At 39.3% G+C, this 13036-nt stretch overlaps 1 protein-coding gene across 1 annotated transcript in view; it reads left to right on the top strand.

Annotated features, from left to right (window-relative positions):
* The first annotated feature begins 6872 nt into the window (after positions 1–6872).
* The window catches only part of LOC102206944 (collagen alpha-1(II) chain-like), a 22851-nt gene continuing 16687 nt past the window's right edge, over positions 6873–13036 (top strand). Inside the window, 10 exon segments of the mRNA XM_013910512.1 lie at positions 6873–7156; positions 8940–9146; positions 10300–10316; positions 10426–10458; positions 11111–11143; positions 11270–11323; positions 11570–11662; positions 12052–12129; positions 12705–12749; positions 12856–12963. Coding sequence (XP_013765966.1) covers positions 7063–7156; positions 8940–9146; positions 10300–10316; positions 10426–10458; positions 11111–11143; positions 11270–11323; positions 11570–11662; positions 12052–12129; positions 12705–12749; positions 12856–12963 — 762 coding nt within the window. The 5' untranslated portion in view covers positions 6873–7062.

The raw sequence follows: 13036 nt of genomic DNA, 5'->3' as shown, positions 1-13036 counted from the left end.
ATATATATATATATAAATAACTTACAGAAAACAATCTAAAATGGTTTGTTTCTTACTGCATGAATAACACATCCAATATCCAATGCCTAATATTGAATTCATATTTGATTGTTTATGCAAAATCTTACATATATTTCTCCTATTAAACTGTTATTTTTGTTTTTATTATTACTAATAATAATGTTGGTGATGATAGTGTTTAACAACAACAACAATAATAATAGTGTTTTCCACATTTTATATGAAGAATATAGGCAGTGTTTCATTATAAATGCGTCAGTAGGACAACTGGCTCTTCTATTAGTCATGACATGTAAATATGGACTGATGTAAATGACCAACTGTGTTGTGTTTGTCTCCTACATACTTCCTGTAAGGTTGCAGTCAGGTTGTCGCTACGGTATTTTCTAGTGTTGTGACATAGTGACACCACCTGGTGAGTTTCCCACGCTCATGGACTGAAATCTTACGGTCCTGTCCGCTAGGTGGCGTACTCACTCCAGGACCTTCAACTCAGGTCAGTTTCCCCTCTCTAACTCTGTAGTTTTACTGAGTACACATCACAGTGAGATCTTTCCTCTCCAGAGGGTTTCTCAGCATGTTTCCTGGTGCTTCAAAGACACTTTAAAAAGATCCCTTCTTATTTTTTTGAGTTTTGGACTTGGCTTCCTGTCTTTGATCTCAGCTGCTATGTGAGATGTTCACTGAAGAGTATCACCAATACTTTTACTCCTTAGTAAAACTATTTCTCATCGTAGTGGAGGATTCTTCCGAATTGCAGACATCACATGAAAATATGTATATTTTCTATTTTTATCTATTCATATTTATCTATTTATTATTAAGGCAATCAAATCATTGAAATACAGTCTTTCTCACGCTTTCAAACTGTGCAGTAACACTTTAATTGTAGACTAAAGGGACAAGATATTATCTTTATTACCAAATAAACAAGGCCTTGCTAGGAATGGCCTTCTCCTTCGCATTTCCAGCCATATCAGTTCTCTAAAGAAGTATATGCTAACCCATGGTCCCTCTGTGCTACCTCTGCCGGTTGTAGCTTCTCTGTTTTCAGCAGAAAATGTTTTCCATTCCTGGGCCAATGAATGCCACCTTTGTCCCTTCATCCTCCGTGTTGTGTGAGAAAACCCCCCCTCACTGCACTCACCAAGCCTGCACAAACTTAACCTCTCTCCCCCTCCACCTCACACAGGAAAAGAAAGTTACCGGCTCTGGAGCTTTGATTCCATCTTAGTAATCTGGAGGTCTGGCTAAAGCCTTGCAATAGAGGCCACTTTGGACAGACGTTTTTAAGTACCTTAGGGAGGAAAAAAGGTGAAATGTGATTGGAACAATTGTTAGGATACTCTGGATCAAAACAACAAATATAGAATAAAGGCTGCTATATAAGAACATAGAAAGAGCTAGAGAAAGATGTTGGTTATAGCTGTTTCGTCAAAGTGAATTGTGTAGAGGTAGTTCATACAAAAAAGTGTGGTAATTAACAGGGTAGGAGATATCTATTAGTTCAAGGCTAATTTAAAGCCCTGGGAAATCCTCATTATCAGCCTGTCCTCACCACATTACCAATTACACTGCCATTTTCACTGGATTGGGGCATGCTTATTTTCCTGAATCACTCAAAACCGTCCAAGCCCTGAAACACATTTTACTCATGCTACCACACACCACTCTTGTTCGGATATTACCCCAGAAACAAAGGATGTAAAACGCCTTAATTTAATCCATTTCCAGTTCCTGTTAAACTCAAAGCCTCCTACACCGCCTGCATGGCAATAATATGATATTAGGAAGAGGTATTAAATAGGTATAGCACATTGTGAAATAAAGCTCCTCATTAGAAACTATTGAAACCTTGTAGAGATTTAATGCATCGTTTAATGCATCTCTCAAATGAAAGGATAAGGGCCATTATCCCTGTGCCACCCAGGGTGTAAGGAATTCCATCTCTTCTCTAAATTGAGTCTTACCCACATAGCGACACACACACAAACACACACACATATAGAGGGCATAAAACTGAATTATAATACATTCATTTCCTGGAGACTTATCCTAACCATCCAATCCAGTATCATAGGATGTCTTGTCATATCTGTTGCTCGTCTGTCTGTCATAATATTGCCCCCAAAGTGGCAGCAGTAACACCCCGGGATGTTGTAGTGAGCATAATACTCATTAAAAAGATATCTAAGTTCAAACTGTTTTTTTTTCTTTCATTGTAATATTCTTTCTCTCTGCGTTGACCAAAATCAATCGCAGTCTTTGGTCTGTACAAAAACTACCAGCTTATGTTTAACTGAGGCTTGATCAGATGTATCTGGTGGCTATAATTAAAACTGACTATCCTTTTAATTTGAAATTCCTTTTTTGTGTTTCTCTGGGGTTTGTGTCCTTATCAAGCTACGCTGTTGGAATAGTAATGCAAAGTGAGGATTTTATTTAATTCAGCCTCCTGTTAGCTTATTGGCCGCATCACATTAAGAAGAGATTACTAAAAGTCCAGTATGGGTATGATGTTTGATTACAGCATTATTCAATCAGACTTGAACAAATCAGAGCCTGTCTTTTAAATCTGTAACTATAACTGTTCACCTTGAGCTCTAACCTTTAATAATAAGCATACTTTTGACAAAGCTTATTATGACACTGTACCCTCCCTGATGTATTGACCGTTTCTTCTTCACTTACATATTTTCACTCACTGTTATTATTAAACTCTGGCTCTTTTCCACAGTCTACCTTTGTCCTGTCTTCCTCTCCTCACCCTCAGGTTGTGGCTGATGGCTGCCTCTACCAAAGCCTCGTTCTGCTGGAGCTTTCTTCCTGGAGAAAGGGAGTTTTCCTTCCTACAGTCACAAAGTGCTTGCTCACAGGGATCGTCTGTTTGTTGGGGTTTCCCTGTATTATCATAGGGCCTTTACCTTTAAATACAAAGTGCTTTGAGGTGACTGTTGTTGTGAAGTGGCCCTATATAAATTAAATTGAATTGAATTACTATAGCAACATACAGAAGTTCATATGTCCATATGTTCATTTGTCACTAGTTCAATGTACAAATGAATCACTTTAATGGATGTCTATACTGATATGAAATTAAATTATTAGTAGCTTACTAGCTTTGAATATAGCAAAAAGTAAACAAGAGATAGGAAAGTTTGACTTCAACCAAAGTCCAGCAGCCAATCTGGCATATCAGTAAGCCAGCGGTAAAACAAGGCCAAGTTTGTTCATGTTCAATTCTTAATGACTTTATTCATTTATTTAGATTAATAGTACACAGCTGGAGGGGCTTGATATGAGCCATGTAGGTCTGTCCTTCTATGCTAACCACCACTAATGAGGTTCAACAAAATTAAGACCGCAATTTTCAGTCATCTAGTTTTTTGTCAATATCAAAGGGAACCATTAACGACGGGTAAAAAAGTTGCAGGTTTGATACCACTGGCCTAGATGTTAGACTCCAGTGATTTGTGGGGACGTATTGCAGTTTCTATAGACATTTTTACAGATTTCATGAATCGCAGAAATTCCTCATTCCTCTCTAAAATTTCTGATTGAATTTCTTATTCTCTCTACTAACTCATGACAAAGGTTGAAACGCTGGTTCAGTGTGCACAGACTAAAACCCTGTCTGTAAGTCTCAGATGAAGTAAAAACAAGATAAAGATTATTGTGGTAACTTTAACTCACATGTAAGCTTAAATGCTATACACTAAGGTCTTTATGAAGTGCACTGGTAAATTATAATGCACACTGGGGATGTGAACATCTCAGTATTCAAGAGTTGGTGCATAAGCACACAACTGGTCAGCTACAAAGAAGAACTTGAACTATTAAAAACTGAGTCAAGTCTGAGGCTGACAGGTTGGATCTTAATTGACCCAAAGTGGCCAGTGCACAGCAAATCTTTGTTAGTAGAAACATGACCCTTTCTGTGGCACCGGTAAAGCTACACATTCCACCCCAACGAGACAAAATCAGGTATGTAATGAGCATTATAGCCCTGTAGGACAACTGAATTTTTGCTGCATATGTTTTTCCTCCTCATTGAAATTTGGCATCCTTTAGTCTCAACAATGGCAGAAACATTAAAGCGGAGTTTCTTGCAGCCACTACTATCTTATGTGTTCTTCACAACCAAATGAGGGACAAGATATGTTGTGAATAGGGCCTGTTCATACTCTCTTCTGCCCTAGGTGGGTGCTAATTATCACCACTTTGCCTGTACACAGGGCTACATCCACCCCCTCTCTTACGGTCACTGTGCCGAAACCTAGACACCCTCTAGACCCCAGGAGCCTCAGTGCACCCGTACAGTACTGAAAGATCAGCCCCCCATCACCACCACCTTCCGCCTTCCTTACCATCTCTTCCCCTTCCCTTTCCCCTACCCCAAAACCAACCCCTCCCAGTTTTCATCCTCCGAGCACCCACACCCTTCCTCACCCTCCAACCCCCATCCTCACCATGTAGCTATCCCACTGCCCTGCCATCTCGCAGCATTCCGCGGGCCGTGCACACAGAGGCCTATTGTGTGGGCTGGGAGACGGCAGGAGGCTATATACAGTCAGAGCACCAGAGAAAAGGCATGTGTAGGGCTGAACTGGGCTCAGTATTCCTGCTGTACTTTGAAACAGATCTGTAACTGAAATTGTGCTGGAAATCAGCGCTATTCCTGTAACATGAGTTTAAAGAGAGCTATATCAATGCAACACTGATGAATGTCAAATGATTGCTACACAGCTCTCTTCTGCGTTCGTGTTTGGAGGTTATACATACTCAGCACTTGTTGGATGCTGTAAATGGTGGCAGTAATTTCTCTAAACCACCAGTGTTGCTTCTCCTGGCATTGCATAAACACTTGATATTTATAGTTTTATCACTGGAGTTTGTTGTCTATGATTATGATTTGAGGGTTATTTAGAAGATGTAATATAAAAGACTCAGAGTTATTTTCCAAGTAACCAATGAAGCTCCACCACATCTTTCTCTGTGTGACACAGCAACATTGACTTGACACCACAGTGGATAGAGTTAGTGCAGTGGCACTGTGTACTCCTTCTTGTGTTAAAGACTGGTGATTATTGGTTCAGCTGGACCGTTAAATTCCTGAAATGTTTTTGTTGTTGGACTCATTAGCTTTATTGCTGGTTTGTCCTGTCCTGTTAAACTTGATGACTACATTTTAAAAATCATTTTAAACAAGCATCTGTTTTCCTAGGTATCAGCTGTACTATGAAAATCAAACTTTATAGTACAATGAATGCTTCTGTGAATACTTCTGCTGCATCAATTTTCTTCCTCGAGTGCAATTCCAATGTACAAAATTGCTCACTGCTCACACAGGTCCAGGTAAGAAGTCAGTTTCAGATCTTTCTTTTCTCTGTGTGGAATGAAGTGGGGCTCTCTAGAAGGTCATGACCCTGGAATTACTGGTCCTTTGCTCATGACAGACTCCTTTTCAAGCTCACTAATCTGGGTCTATCCACCAGAGAGATATAGTAAAGATCATGCAGATCTTTCATCTCTATTTTATTTCAGCTTCACAGGAGATGCTGTAAATCTGGTATATATTGGATTTTTGCATGAACTGTTGCCTCAAGATCAGCTAACTCTTGATTGCAGAACCTTTTGCCCTAACTCAAAGGCCAGAAGAATTATCCATTTAACTGGATAGCCACTTGTTACTTGTCTTTGTCCGAAGAGAGAAGCCTCTCAGAATGTCTGACTGTAATGAGAGCGTGACATAGCTGCTGATTGGTCAGCTCAACACTTAAAGGTTGTCTAAAGTCTGCAGTTTAATCCATAATCCAAAAGGCTAAACTGACCCAAACAACCCTGCTGACCCACTATTGAGTTGCCATAAAGTGAGAGTTTAACTGCAAGTAGCGGTTCATTACTCAGAAAACAAAAACATGTATTCTGTTCTCTTTTGCAAAGGTTAGATGCATTTCTAATATTGTATATGTTGTATTGTATATATTTTTCAAATAAATACAGCAGTCTGGTGAAACGTTACTGTCAAAGTGCTCACTAAATCACAACAATATGACCAGAGAAAATTCAATGTGGAACGCTTCATGACTTTATGGGATTATTCCCAGAACTTTTTGATTGCACGTTACGTGCTGAATGAATCAACTCTCTATTTACCTCCTCTCCAAAAATCTTATGATCCAAATAAAAACAACCACAGGGCATCAATCAGTCACCAATGCACATGCAGAGCCTGTGCATTAAAAAATATGTTTTTTTTGTGTGAATAAAAATCAATTTTTTGAAGAAGGGATTGCTGTATTGTCGATATGTACCAGGATGTTTGCAACCCCCTTACCCATCAAAATGAGACCCCCTCCCCCCCTTTTGATCTGTTTAATTCAGTTGAAGAATCGTCTGAAGAAAATGCTATAGTTTGTGTGTAGTCATTTCCCATGTGACCAACATCATCATATATGTTCCTATTAAAACATTTTTGGTGTATATCCTGATATTAATTGATACTTTCTTTAAGTTTGTTCACAAGACAGAAATATGAGTCACTCTAAAACATGCATTTCATAATGCCCTGACACAGTGGCATGTGACTGACCTGTGCTCTGCTTCATGCAGCCTCCTTTGTAATGTGAAAGTGTAGGTGCATCTCCTAGCCAGGCCAGGCCAGGCCAAGCAGGGCAAGGGAAGAAGGAGGGCTTGAGCTAAAAAAAAAAGTCCCTGGGAGAGTCGTCGGTGCTGGATTGAGGGGAGGGAGATGAGGTTCAGGTTACAGCCTGACAGGGGGTCTGGGGGAAGGACTGGTATTTTGGAATATACGAAGATCCATACAAGGCACAGTGACATAAAACCGCGGTGCCTGCACTGACACAGTGGGTGCAGAGTGCCAGCTGGGGCCCCGCGGTGGATTCCACTTAGATTTTGGAGGGTTTGACTGCATGGTGCCATAAGTCTCCGGGAACACACTTAACATACCACTGACTGAAAGCCTGGTCTCCTCCATCCCTTTATTTCTCACCCAAGCTCTTGCATGTCTAATTTTTAGACATGTTCAGCTTTGTGGACTCAAGGACTGTTCTGCTACTTGTAGCATCCCAAGTTGTTTTACTATCCGTGGTCAGATGTCAGGAAGAGGATGACCGTAAGTTGCAGTATTTTTCTTTTGCACTTCCTTATTTATAATTGAATTGTAATTCTGATTCCATCACCAGTCTTTTCTGTTTCTATCTTTGTAGATCTAGAAAATCCAATGAAAGTTGTCTGTTTTCACAAAAAGAACTGTGGATACATGTTTCTGTTTCTATGTACACTTTTTAGACAATTTTTTCAAAGCAGTAATTAAATGTTATTGATGCTGTCTGCTTGTAAAATATCTCCCCAAGGAAGTTAATAGATTTTTTTTCAGTAGATAGGTAAGGTTGACAAGGTGCATCTGTGTGGGATGGAGGACCAGGTGAACAAGTGCCTGTTTGTCCTCACCTGGGTCCTACAACTCAGCCTTTCATACTCTGTTTGATTACTTTGTAGTGAAAGTTTTTAGCAAAAAAATGAAGAAAAAGAAAAAGCTAATAATATAGCATCTAGCAGCTATTTTTTTTGCTAGTATTGAGCAGAAACACTTTGGTAACAACACTTAGCAAATAAAAAACTAAGTTTACTTTTTCTTAAGGACTTGTAGAAATAAACCTTCCCCACAGATTTTGGCCGGAGCAGTCTAAGATTTTTTTCCACTATGTTAAGTGACAGTGCCAGACAGTGCCTGACCCCAGACTAGCAGGCTCAAAGGGTAGCAGGACAGTGTGCACAGCAAGGAGTCAACAGATGATGGACATATAGGTGTATTTATAGCAAGACAAATTTCACTGTAACTGCTTTTATTTCCACATCTTGTTTTTAATAGCTTTTTCTTTAATTCCAAAGTTTCATTTTTTACAATTTAGTTCAGGAGGTTTCATTAGCAAGTAGCCAGACTAATCAATCCTGACTTAAACATTCATGTTACATATATATGCTATATATATTCATATATATAAGTATCACTTCGACAAATAGACCTAAAACATAGATAGCAGGAGTTAGTAGGCCCAGTTCTAAGCTGTGTAAGCTGCATGATCGAAACAAATCACCCATTCTTAATTCCCCAGCGTGTTTGCCCTGGCGCTTAACATAACTATGGGATCCAGATGGAGAAATGTAGAAGGACCCTCTGTTTACTTAAAGCAGCAGCGTGTCAATTGGGCATGCTGTCCCTATAAGAGAGGGTCATTCATTCGAGCAGCAGAGCAGGCCTGCAGGTTAAATATGCTCAGCCAGTGATGTGAAATGCCTCAATCAGGGCTTCAAACATAACGGCTAACTGTGGCTTGTGTTTACATTGCACTTTACGCTGCTATTACGATAACTTAGAGGCATTTCTTTACATACATTGTGTGTTAAATTGAAAACTCGTGAATTACTGTTGTGCTCCACAGCTACTGATTTACAACAGTGTGTTTTGGGGTCAAATCAGCACCTGTTCATCTGTAACAAAGGACCAAGTCTTCTCACTCCACTTTTTTTTTAAATCACTAAAGCACATATTTTTTAATCCAGTTTTGACATTTTTTTAATGGTCAACCACCCAGTGTTACAGTGTTCAGAGTTTTTGTTTGCAACCAAATAACTTTTTTTTTTGCTTCTTCCATCTACGCCTATACTCAATAATCCCTCCTCTTCTGCTGTTACTCCTCCCACTTCCTTGCCTTGCCCCTCGATCCCTAACATCCTCTTATCCTTGTCTTAAACCAATTATTTTTTTTAAACATCTATTATGCCAACTCACAACATTGTTCAAATGCTGTTACCTCCCCCTGTCTAATTCTCTCTTGAACCCTCTTATTGCTCCTATTTCTGCTTTGCCACCTGACCCCTGCTGGCCACCACAGAGGAGTCAGGGGGTTGCATCCAGGATGGCCAGCTGTATAATGATAAGGATGTGTGGAAGCCAGAGCCGTGTCGTATCTGTGTGTGTGACAGCGGAGCAGTTCTGTGTGATGAGATAATCTGCGAGGAGATCAAAGAGTGTGCCAACCCTATCATCCCATCTGGAGAGTGCTGTCCCATCTGCCCTGCTGATACCAGTGCCCCCTTTGGTTGTAATTTATTTATTCACATACCCATAAATAAATTACTCTTTTAGCTTGCACTCATCTCTTTCCTGGCTAACACTTTTGAATGGGGGAACTGCCACTGGATCCAAATAGTCTGCCTGATCAGGACTAGAGTGGTTACTGATTTGTGGCCAAGAGCAGCTACAATTTCTAGTTTTATAATTTCTATTTTTTATAAATTTTGACATTTCTAAAAAGAAAAAGAAATCAGTTGCCAGCCAATGTTCCCTGTTCCAGAGTGACTTTTTTTTTAGATGGTTTTATGGAAACTAGATAAGCAACATGATCAGGATTTTTTGCAGTCCCAGTGAAAGTCTTTTCATGTGGGATTTGAATCCTGTCATGTGCTTTCTGATCCACACATAAACCAGCAGAGACACTTCTGCTCAATTTAACACAAAGCTGAGATGAAGTCCTCATATTGTGCAAGAACTCAATGATTCATTTGACCCATTTTGAGGCTTTCTACAAATTTCAATAGTCTCTTGAAGGTCTTTCCAACCTTTCATGTCAAAATGACTGTAAATATGTGTTTCCTCAAAGTTTCAAGTTTTTGTGAGCAGCTGCTGTACTCCAGCACTGTCTTCCAAAATCTGCTGTTAAATTCATATTGTGATCAAGATGTTGAAAGACAGAATATTTATGATTTTGTAGAATTGCTTCTTCTTTTGCTAAAAAGTTTGGGAATGTAATGGGCCTCTTGGGCTCTAATGTTTAAGGTCCTTTCCAGATTGGTTACAAATTTGCTATTAAAAAAATGCAAAATTTGACAATACAATGTAAGATATACATCTTAAAACAAACACACTAACAGCAGTTGCCCTTCTTTATTAAATGAGCTCACTTTTTTTCTATTATTTACATTTTGCATGATTGAGTCTAAATCTTCATTTCTTAGTCTGAGCTTGTTTCTGCTTCATCTCTTGCATCAGTAATATAATCTGGATGGGTTTTATGCGTTTGAGTTTGGTAAATGTTATTTGATCACTTCAGCATCTTTGGATTTCCTTACAGGTCTCCTTTCTAAGAATCACAGAGTAGCTTTTAAATCAGTCATGTGTTTGAAATCTCACTTCAAGGTATAACTTTTAATAATGCTCTTTCTTTCCTCTTGTTCCTCCTTCTGCATCATCAGAAACAATTGGTGCTAAGGTGAGTCAGTGATCTCCAGCAACTTATGCACAGAAATTATATTTCCTTTGTAGTTGTGGTGCAGTGAACTGTCAGACGACTCATACAGTTTGATTCTTTTATCATTCAGGGCCAGAAAGGAGAACCAGGAGACATTGCAGATGTAAGTATGGACGTTCACGGATATAAAACTGCTAAATAAAGCTTTAAATAATTGTTGTTACAGGTCCTCTTAGATAATTCTACCTGACCAAACAAACATTTTGGGCATCTTTTGTTCACTTTTATTTGAATGGAATTACAGGATTTAAATATCTGATCAACTGTCCATCTATGTTCATTATGTTCAGCCTAAAAGAAAATCACGTTTTTATCACTGGTTCTATCTTTTATAACCCACTTTTGCTTGTACTTTCAATGTGTTTTCCCTTAACAAATGTGGCAAAGTTTCTTATGTTTCTCTTGAGTGAGAAACTCTGAGAAACTGTGAATGTTTCTGACTTTCTATTAAATGAGGAAAAATCCTGCATTCCTGGGACATAATGAACCCAATCAAATCCTCTTAGATCTTCTCAGCAACTCTCCTCCAAGTGCACATGTCAGAAGAAAAAAGCCAGCCAAATTAGAGGTTAAAGGAGGTGGTGGTCATACAAAAACTTGTCCTGTCAAATCAAATCCTTTTAATGTTCACCTCCTACGAAGCTGGAATGTTTTCTAATTTTAGGAAGTTCAAACTAGTACAAAATCACCGGTTTCGACACCAATGTAGAGTCAGTTATGAAAACAGCCTCAAAAACATTTTTGTCTCTCTGTAGGTTGTAGGACCAAGAGGACCACCAGGCCCTATGGTAAATATCAAAGATTTGGCTATGTTCTCCATATTTATATGCTTCACAACCACGTGACCTTTCTTCTGAATAGGACGTTCAGCAGTTTTGTGAATGCTACTGAGGCTTTTATGTTTGTTTCTGTAGGGCCCCCCAGGTGAGCAGGGACTACGAGGAGAAGCTGGCGCTAAAGGTGATAAGGTAAGAAACAACAAAATGTGTGCAAAAAAAATCAGCACTGGGTCCTTAGATACTGGGTGAAGCAGCATTATCAGAACTAAGAGAATAACCTGTAGAGTTTGCACTTATCTTATTACTACTCATGTAAAATCTTTATTTATTTGGATGCAGCAGGTTGATGAAGTCACACAGATGACAGTTTTTGTAAAATCTGCTTTATTGCTTATTTTGGTAACTCCTTTTCCTTCCCTACTCTCATTTGTGTAGGGAAATCCTGGACCTCGAGGAAGAGATGGTGAGCCTGGAACCCCCGGAAACCCCGGCCCACCTGGCCCACCTGGACCTCCAGGACTCGGAGGGGTGAGAATAAGGACTGTAAAATATGGCATATGCAAAATTTGAGCAATAGCTGCTTTTTTGCAACACTTTATTGTTAATGTGTAAATCTTTTATGAAGCTTCTATTTGGGTGCACTTAACTTGTTACAAGAGCGCAAAACAGGCCACACAATTTATAATGCATGAAAGTAGAAAGAGGAAAAAAGAGGAAAAGTCACAAAGAGGTGAACAGACAAACAAACAGGTGGGCACACTGACACCTGTTTTTGAAGCAAGATGAGTGAAAAATAGAGTGACGGTAACAGGTGTAAACCCCCATTCATGGCACAGATGTACCATTCACATTACTATTTGTGGCTCACTTTGCTTAGGCAGATAAACTGACTCTTGGTCTATTTTGTGTGTTTACAGAACTTTGCTGCTCAGATGGCTCAGGGTTTTGATGAGAAGGCTGGAGGAGCTCAAATGGGTGTGATGCAGGGACCAATGGTATGTATCGCTGGGTGCATCTAACAGGGTGACTGTACTGTATGTTTACAGTTTCATCGTGAGAAAAAACTTGAAAATTTTTTGTTGCAAATATTCATCTGGTCTGCAAATCACTGCTGAAAATAATTACTGAAAAATAACCAATACCTCACTCAGATTGCTGCAGTGCTGCCACCTTGTGCCTCAATAATTTCATCCCAACAGAGAGCCTTACTATAACCATTTAAAATCCTGCTTTCTGAACTGAATGCTGAATCTGCACACAAATAGAAATAGATTATAAAAATAGCATGTGGGAATGAATTTGCCTCAGTGGACACATCACATAAAATAATGAAATCTTTCTATGAAAGGTTTTGAACTGGATACCAGTCTTTAACCTCAAATATTTTTCTTAGCTGGGACAAGGTTTAAATTTGACTTTACTCTTACTAGTTCTGAATGGTTAATGTGTAACTGGTGAAACCTTTATTTACTCAGGACACCTGTATTCATTTGGTAAATTTGTTCCACTACTTGTTAAAATAAATGATGCCAGACTGATGTTCTCTGTATTTGTTGTGTTTCTTTTGTAGGGTCCTATGGGTCCACGGGGTCCTCCTGGGCCTAGCGGAGCTCCTGTAAGTACTCTGATCACAGCCCAAATCATTATATGATTGGGTTTTATAATCAAATAGCTTATTTGAACACATTTCTAATGCTTTGCATTATCATCTGTTACAATAGGGGCCACAAGGTTTCCAAGGGTCCCCCGGAGAGGCTGGAGAGCCCGGTCCCGCTGTAAGTATCAGTATCAATCCCAGAATGGATCTGTATGCCTTACAAACGAGCTGAGCTGCATATGAGGTGTAAATCTTGGGGTTTGCCAACAACACATACACTGTCAAAAACAATACTGATTATAAAT

This window comes from Pundamilia nyererei, unplaced genomic scaffold (genome assembly GCF_000239375.1).
Source record: "Pundamilia nyererei isolate P.nyererei 1_Seehausen unplaced genomic scaffold, PunNye1.0 scaffold00044, whole genome shotgun sequence".
Taxonomy (NCBI): Eukaryota; Metazoa; Chordata; class Actinopteri; order Cichliformes; family Cichlidae; genus Pundamilia; species Pundamilia nyererei.
The sequence above is the reverse complement of the archived record's forward strand: the minus strand, read 5'-3'. Positions and strand labels throughout refer to the sequence as shown.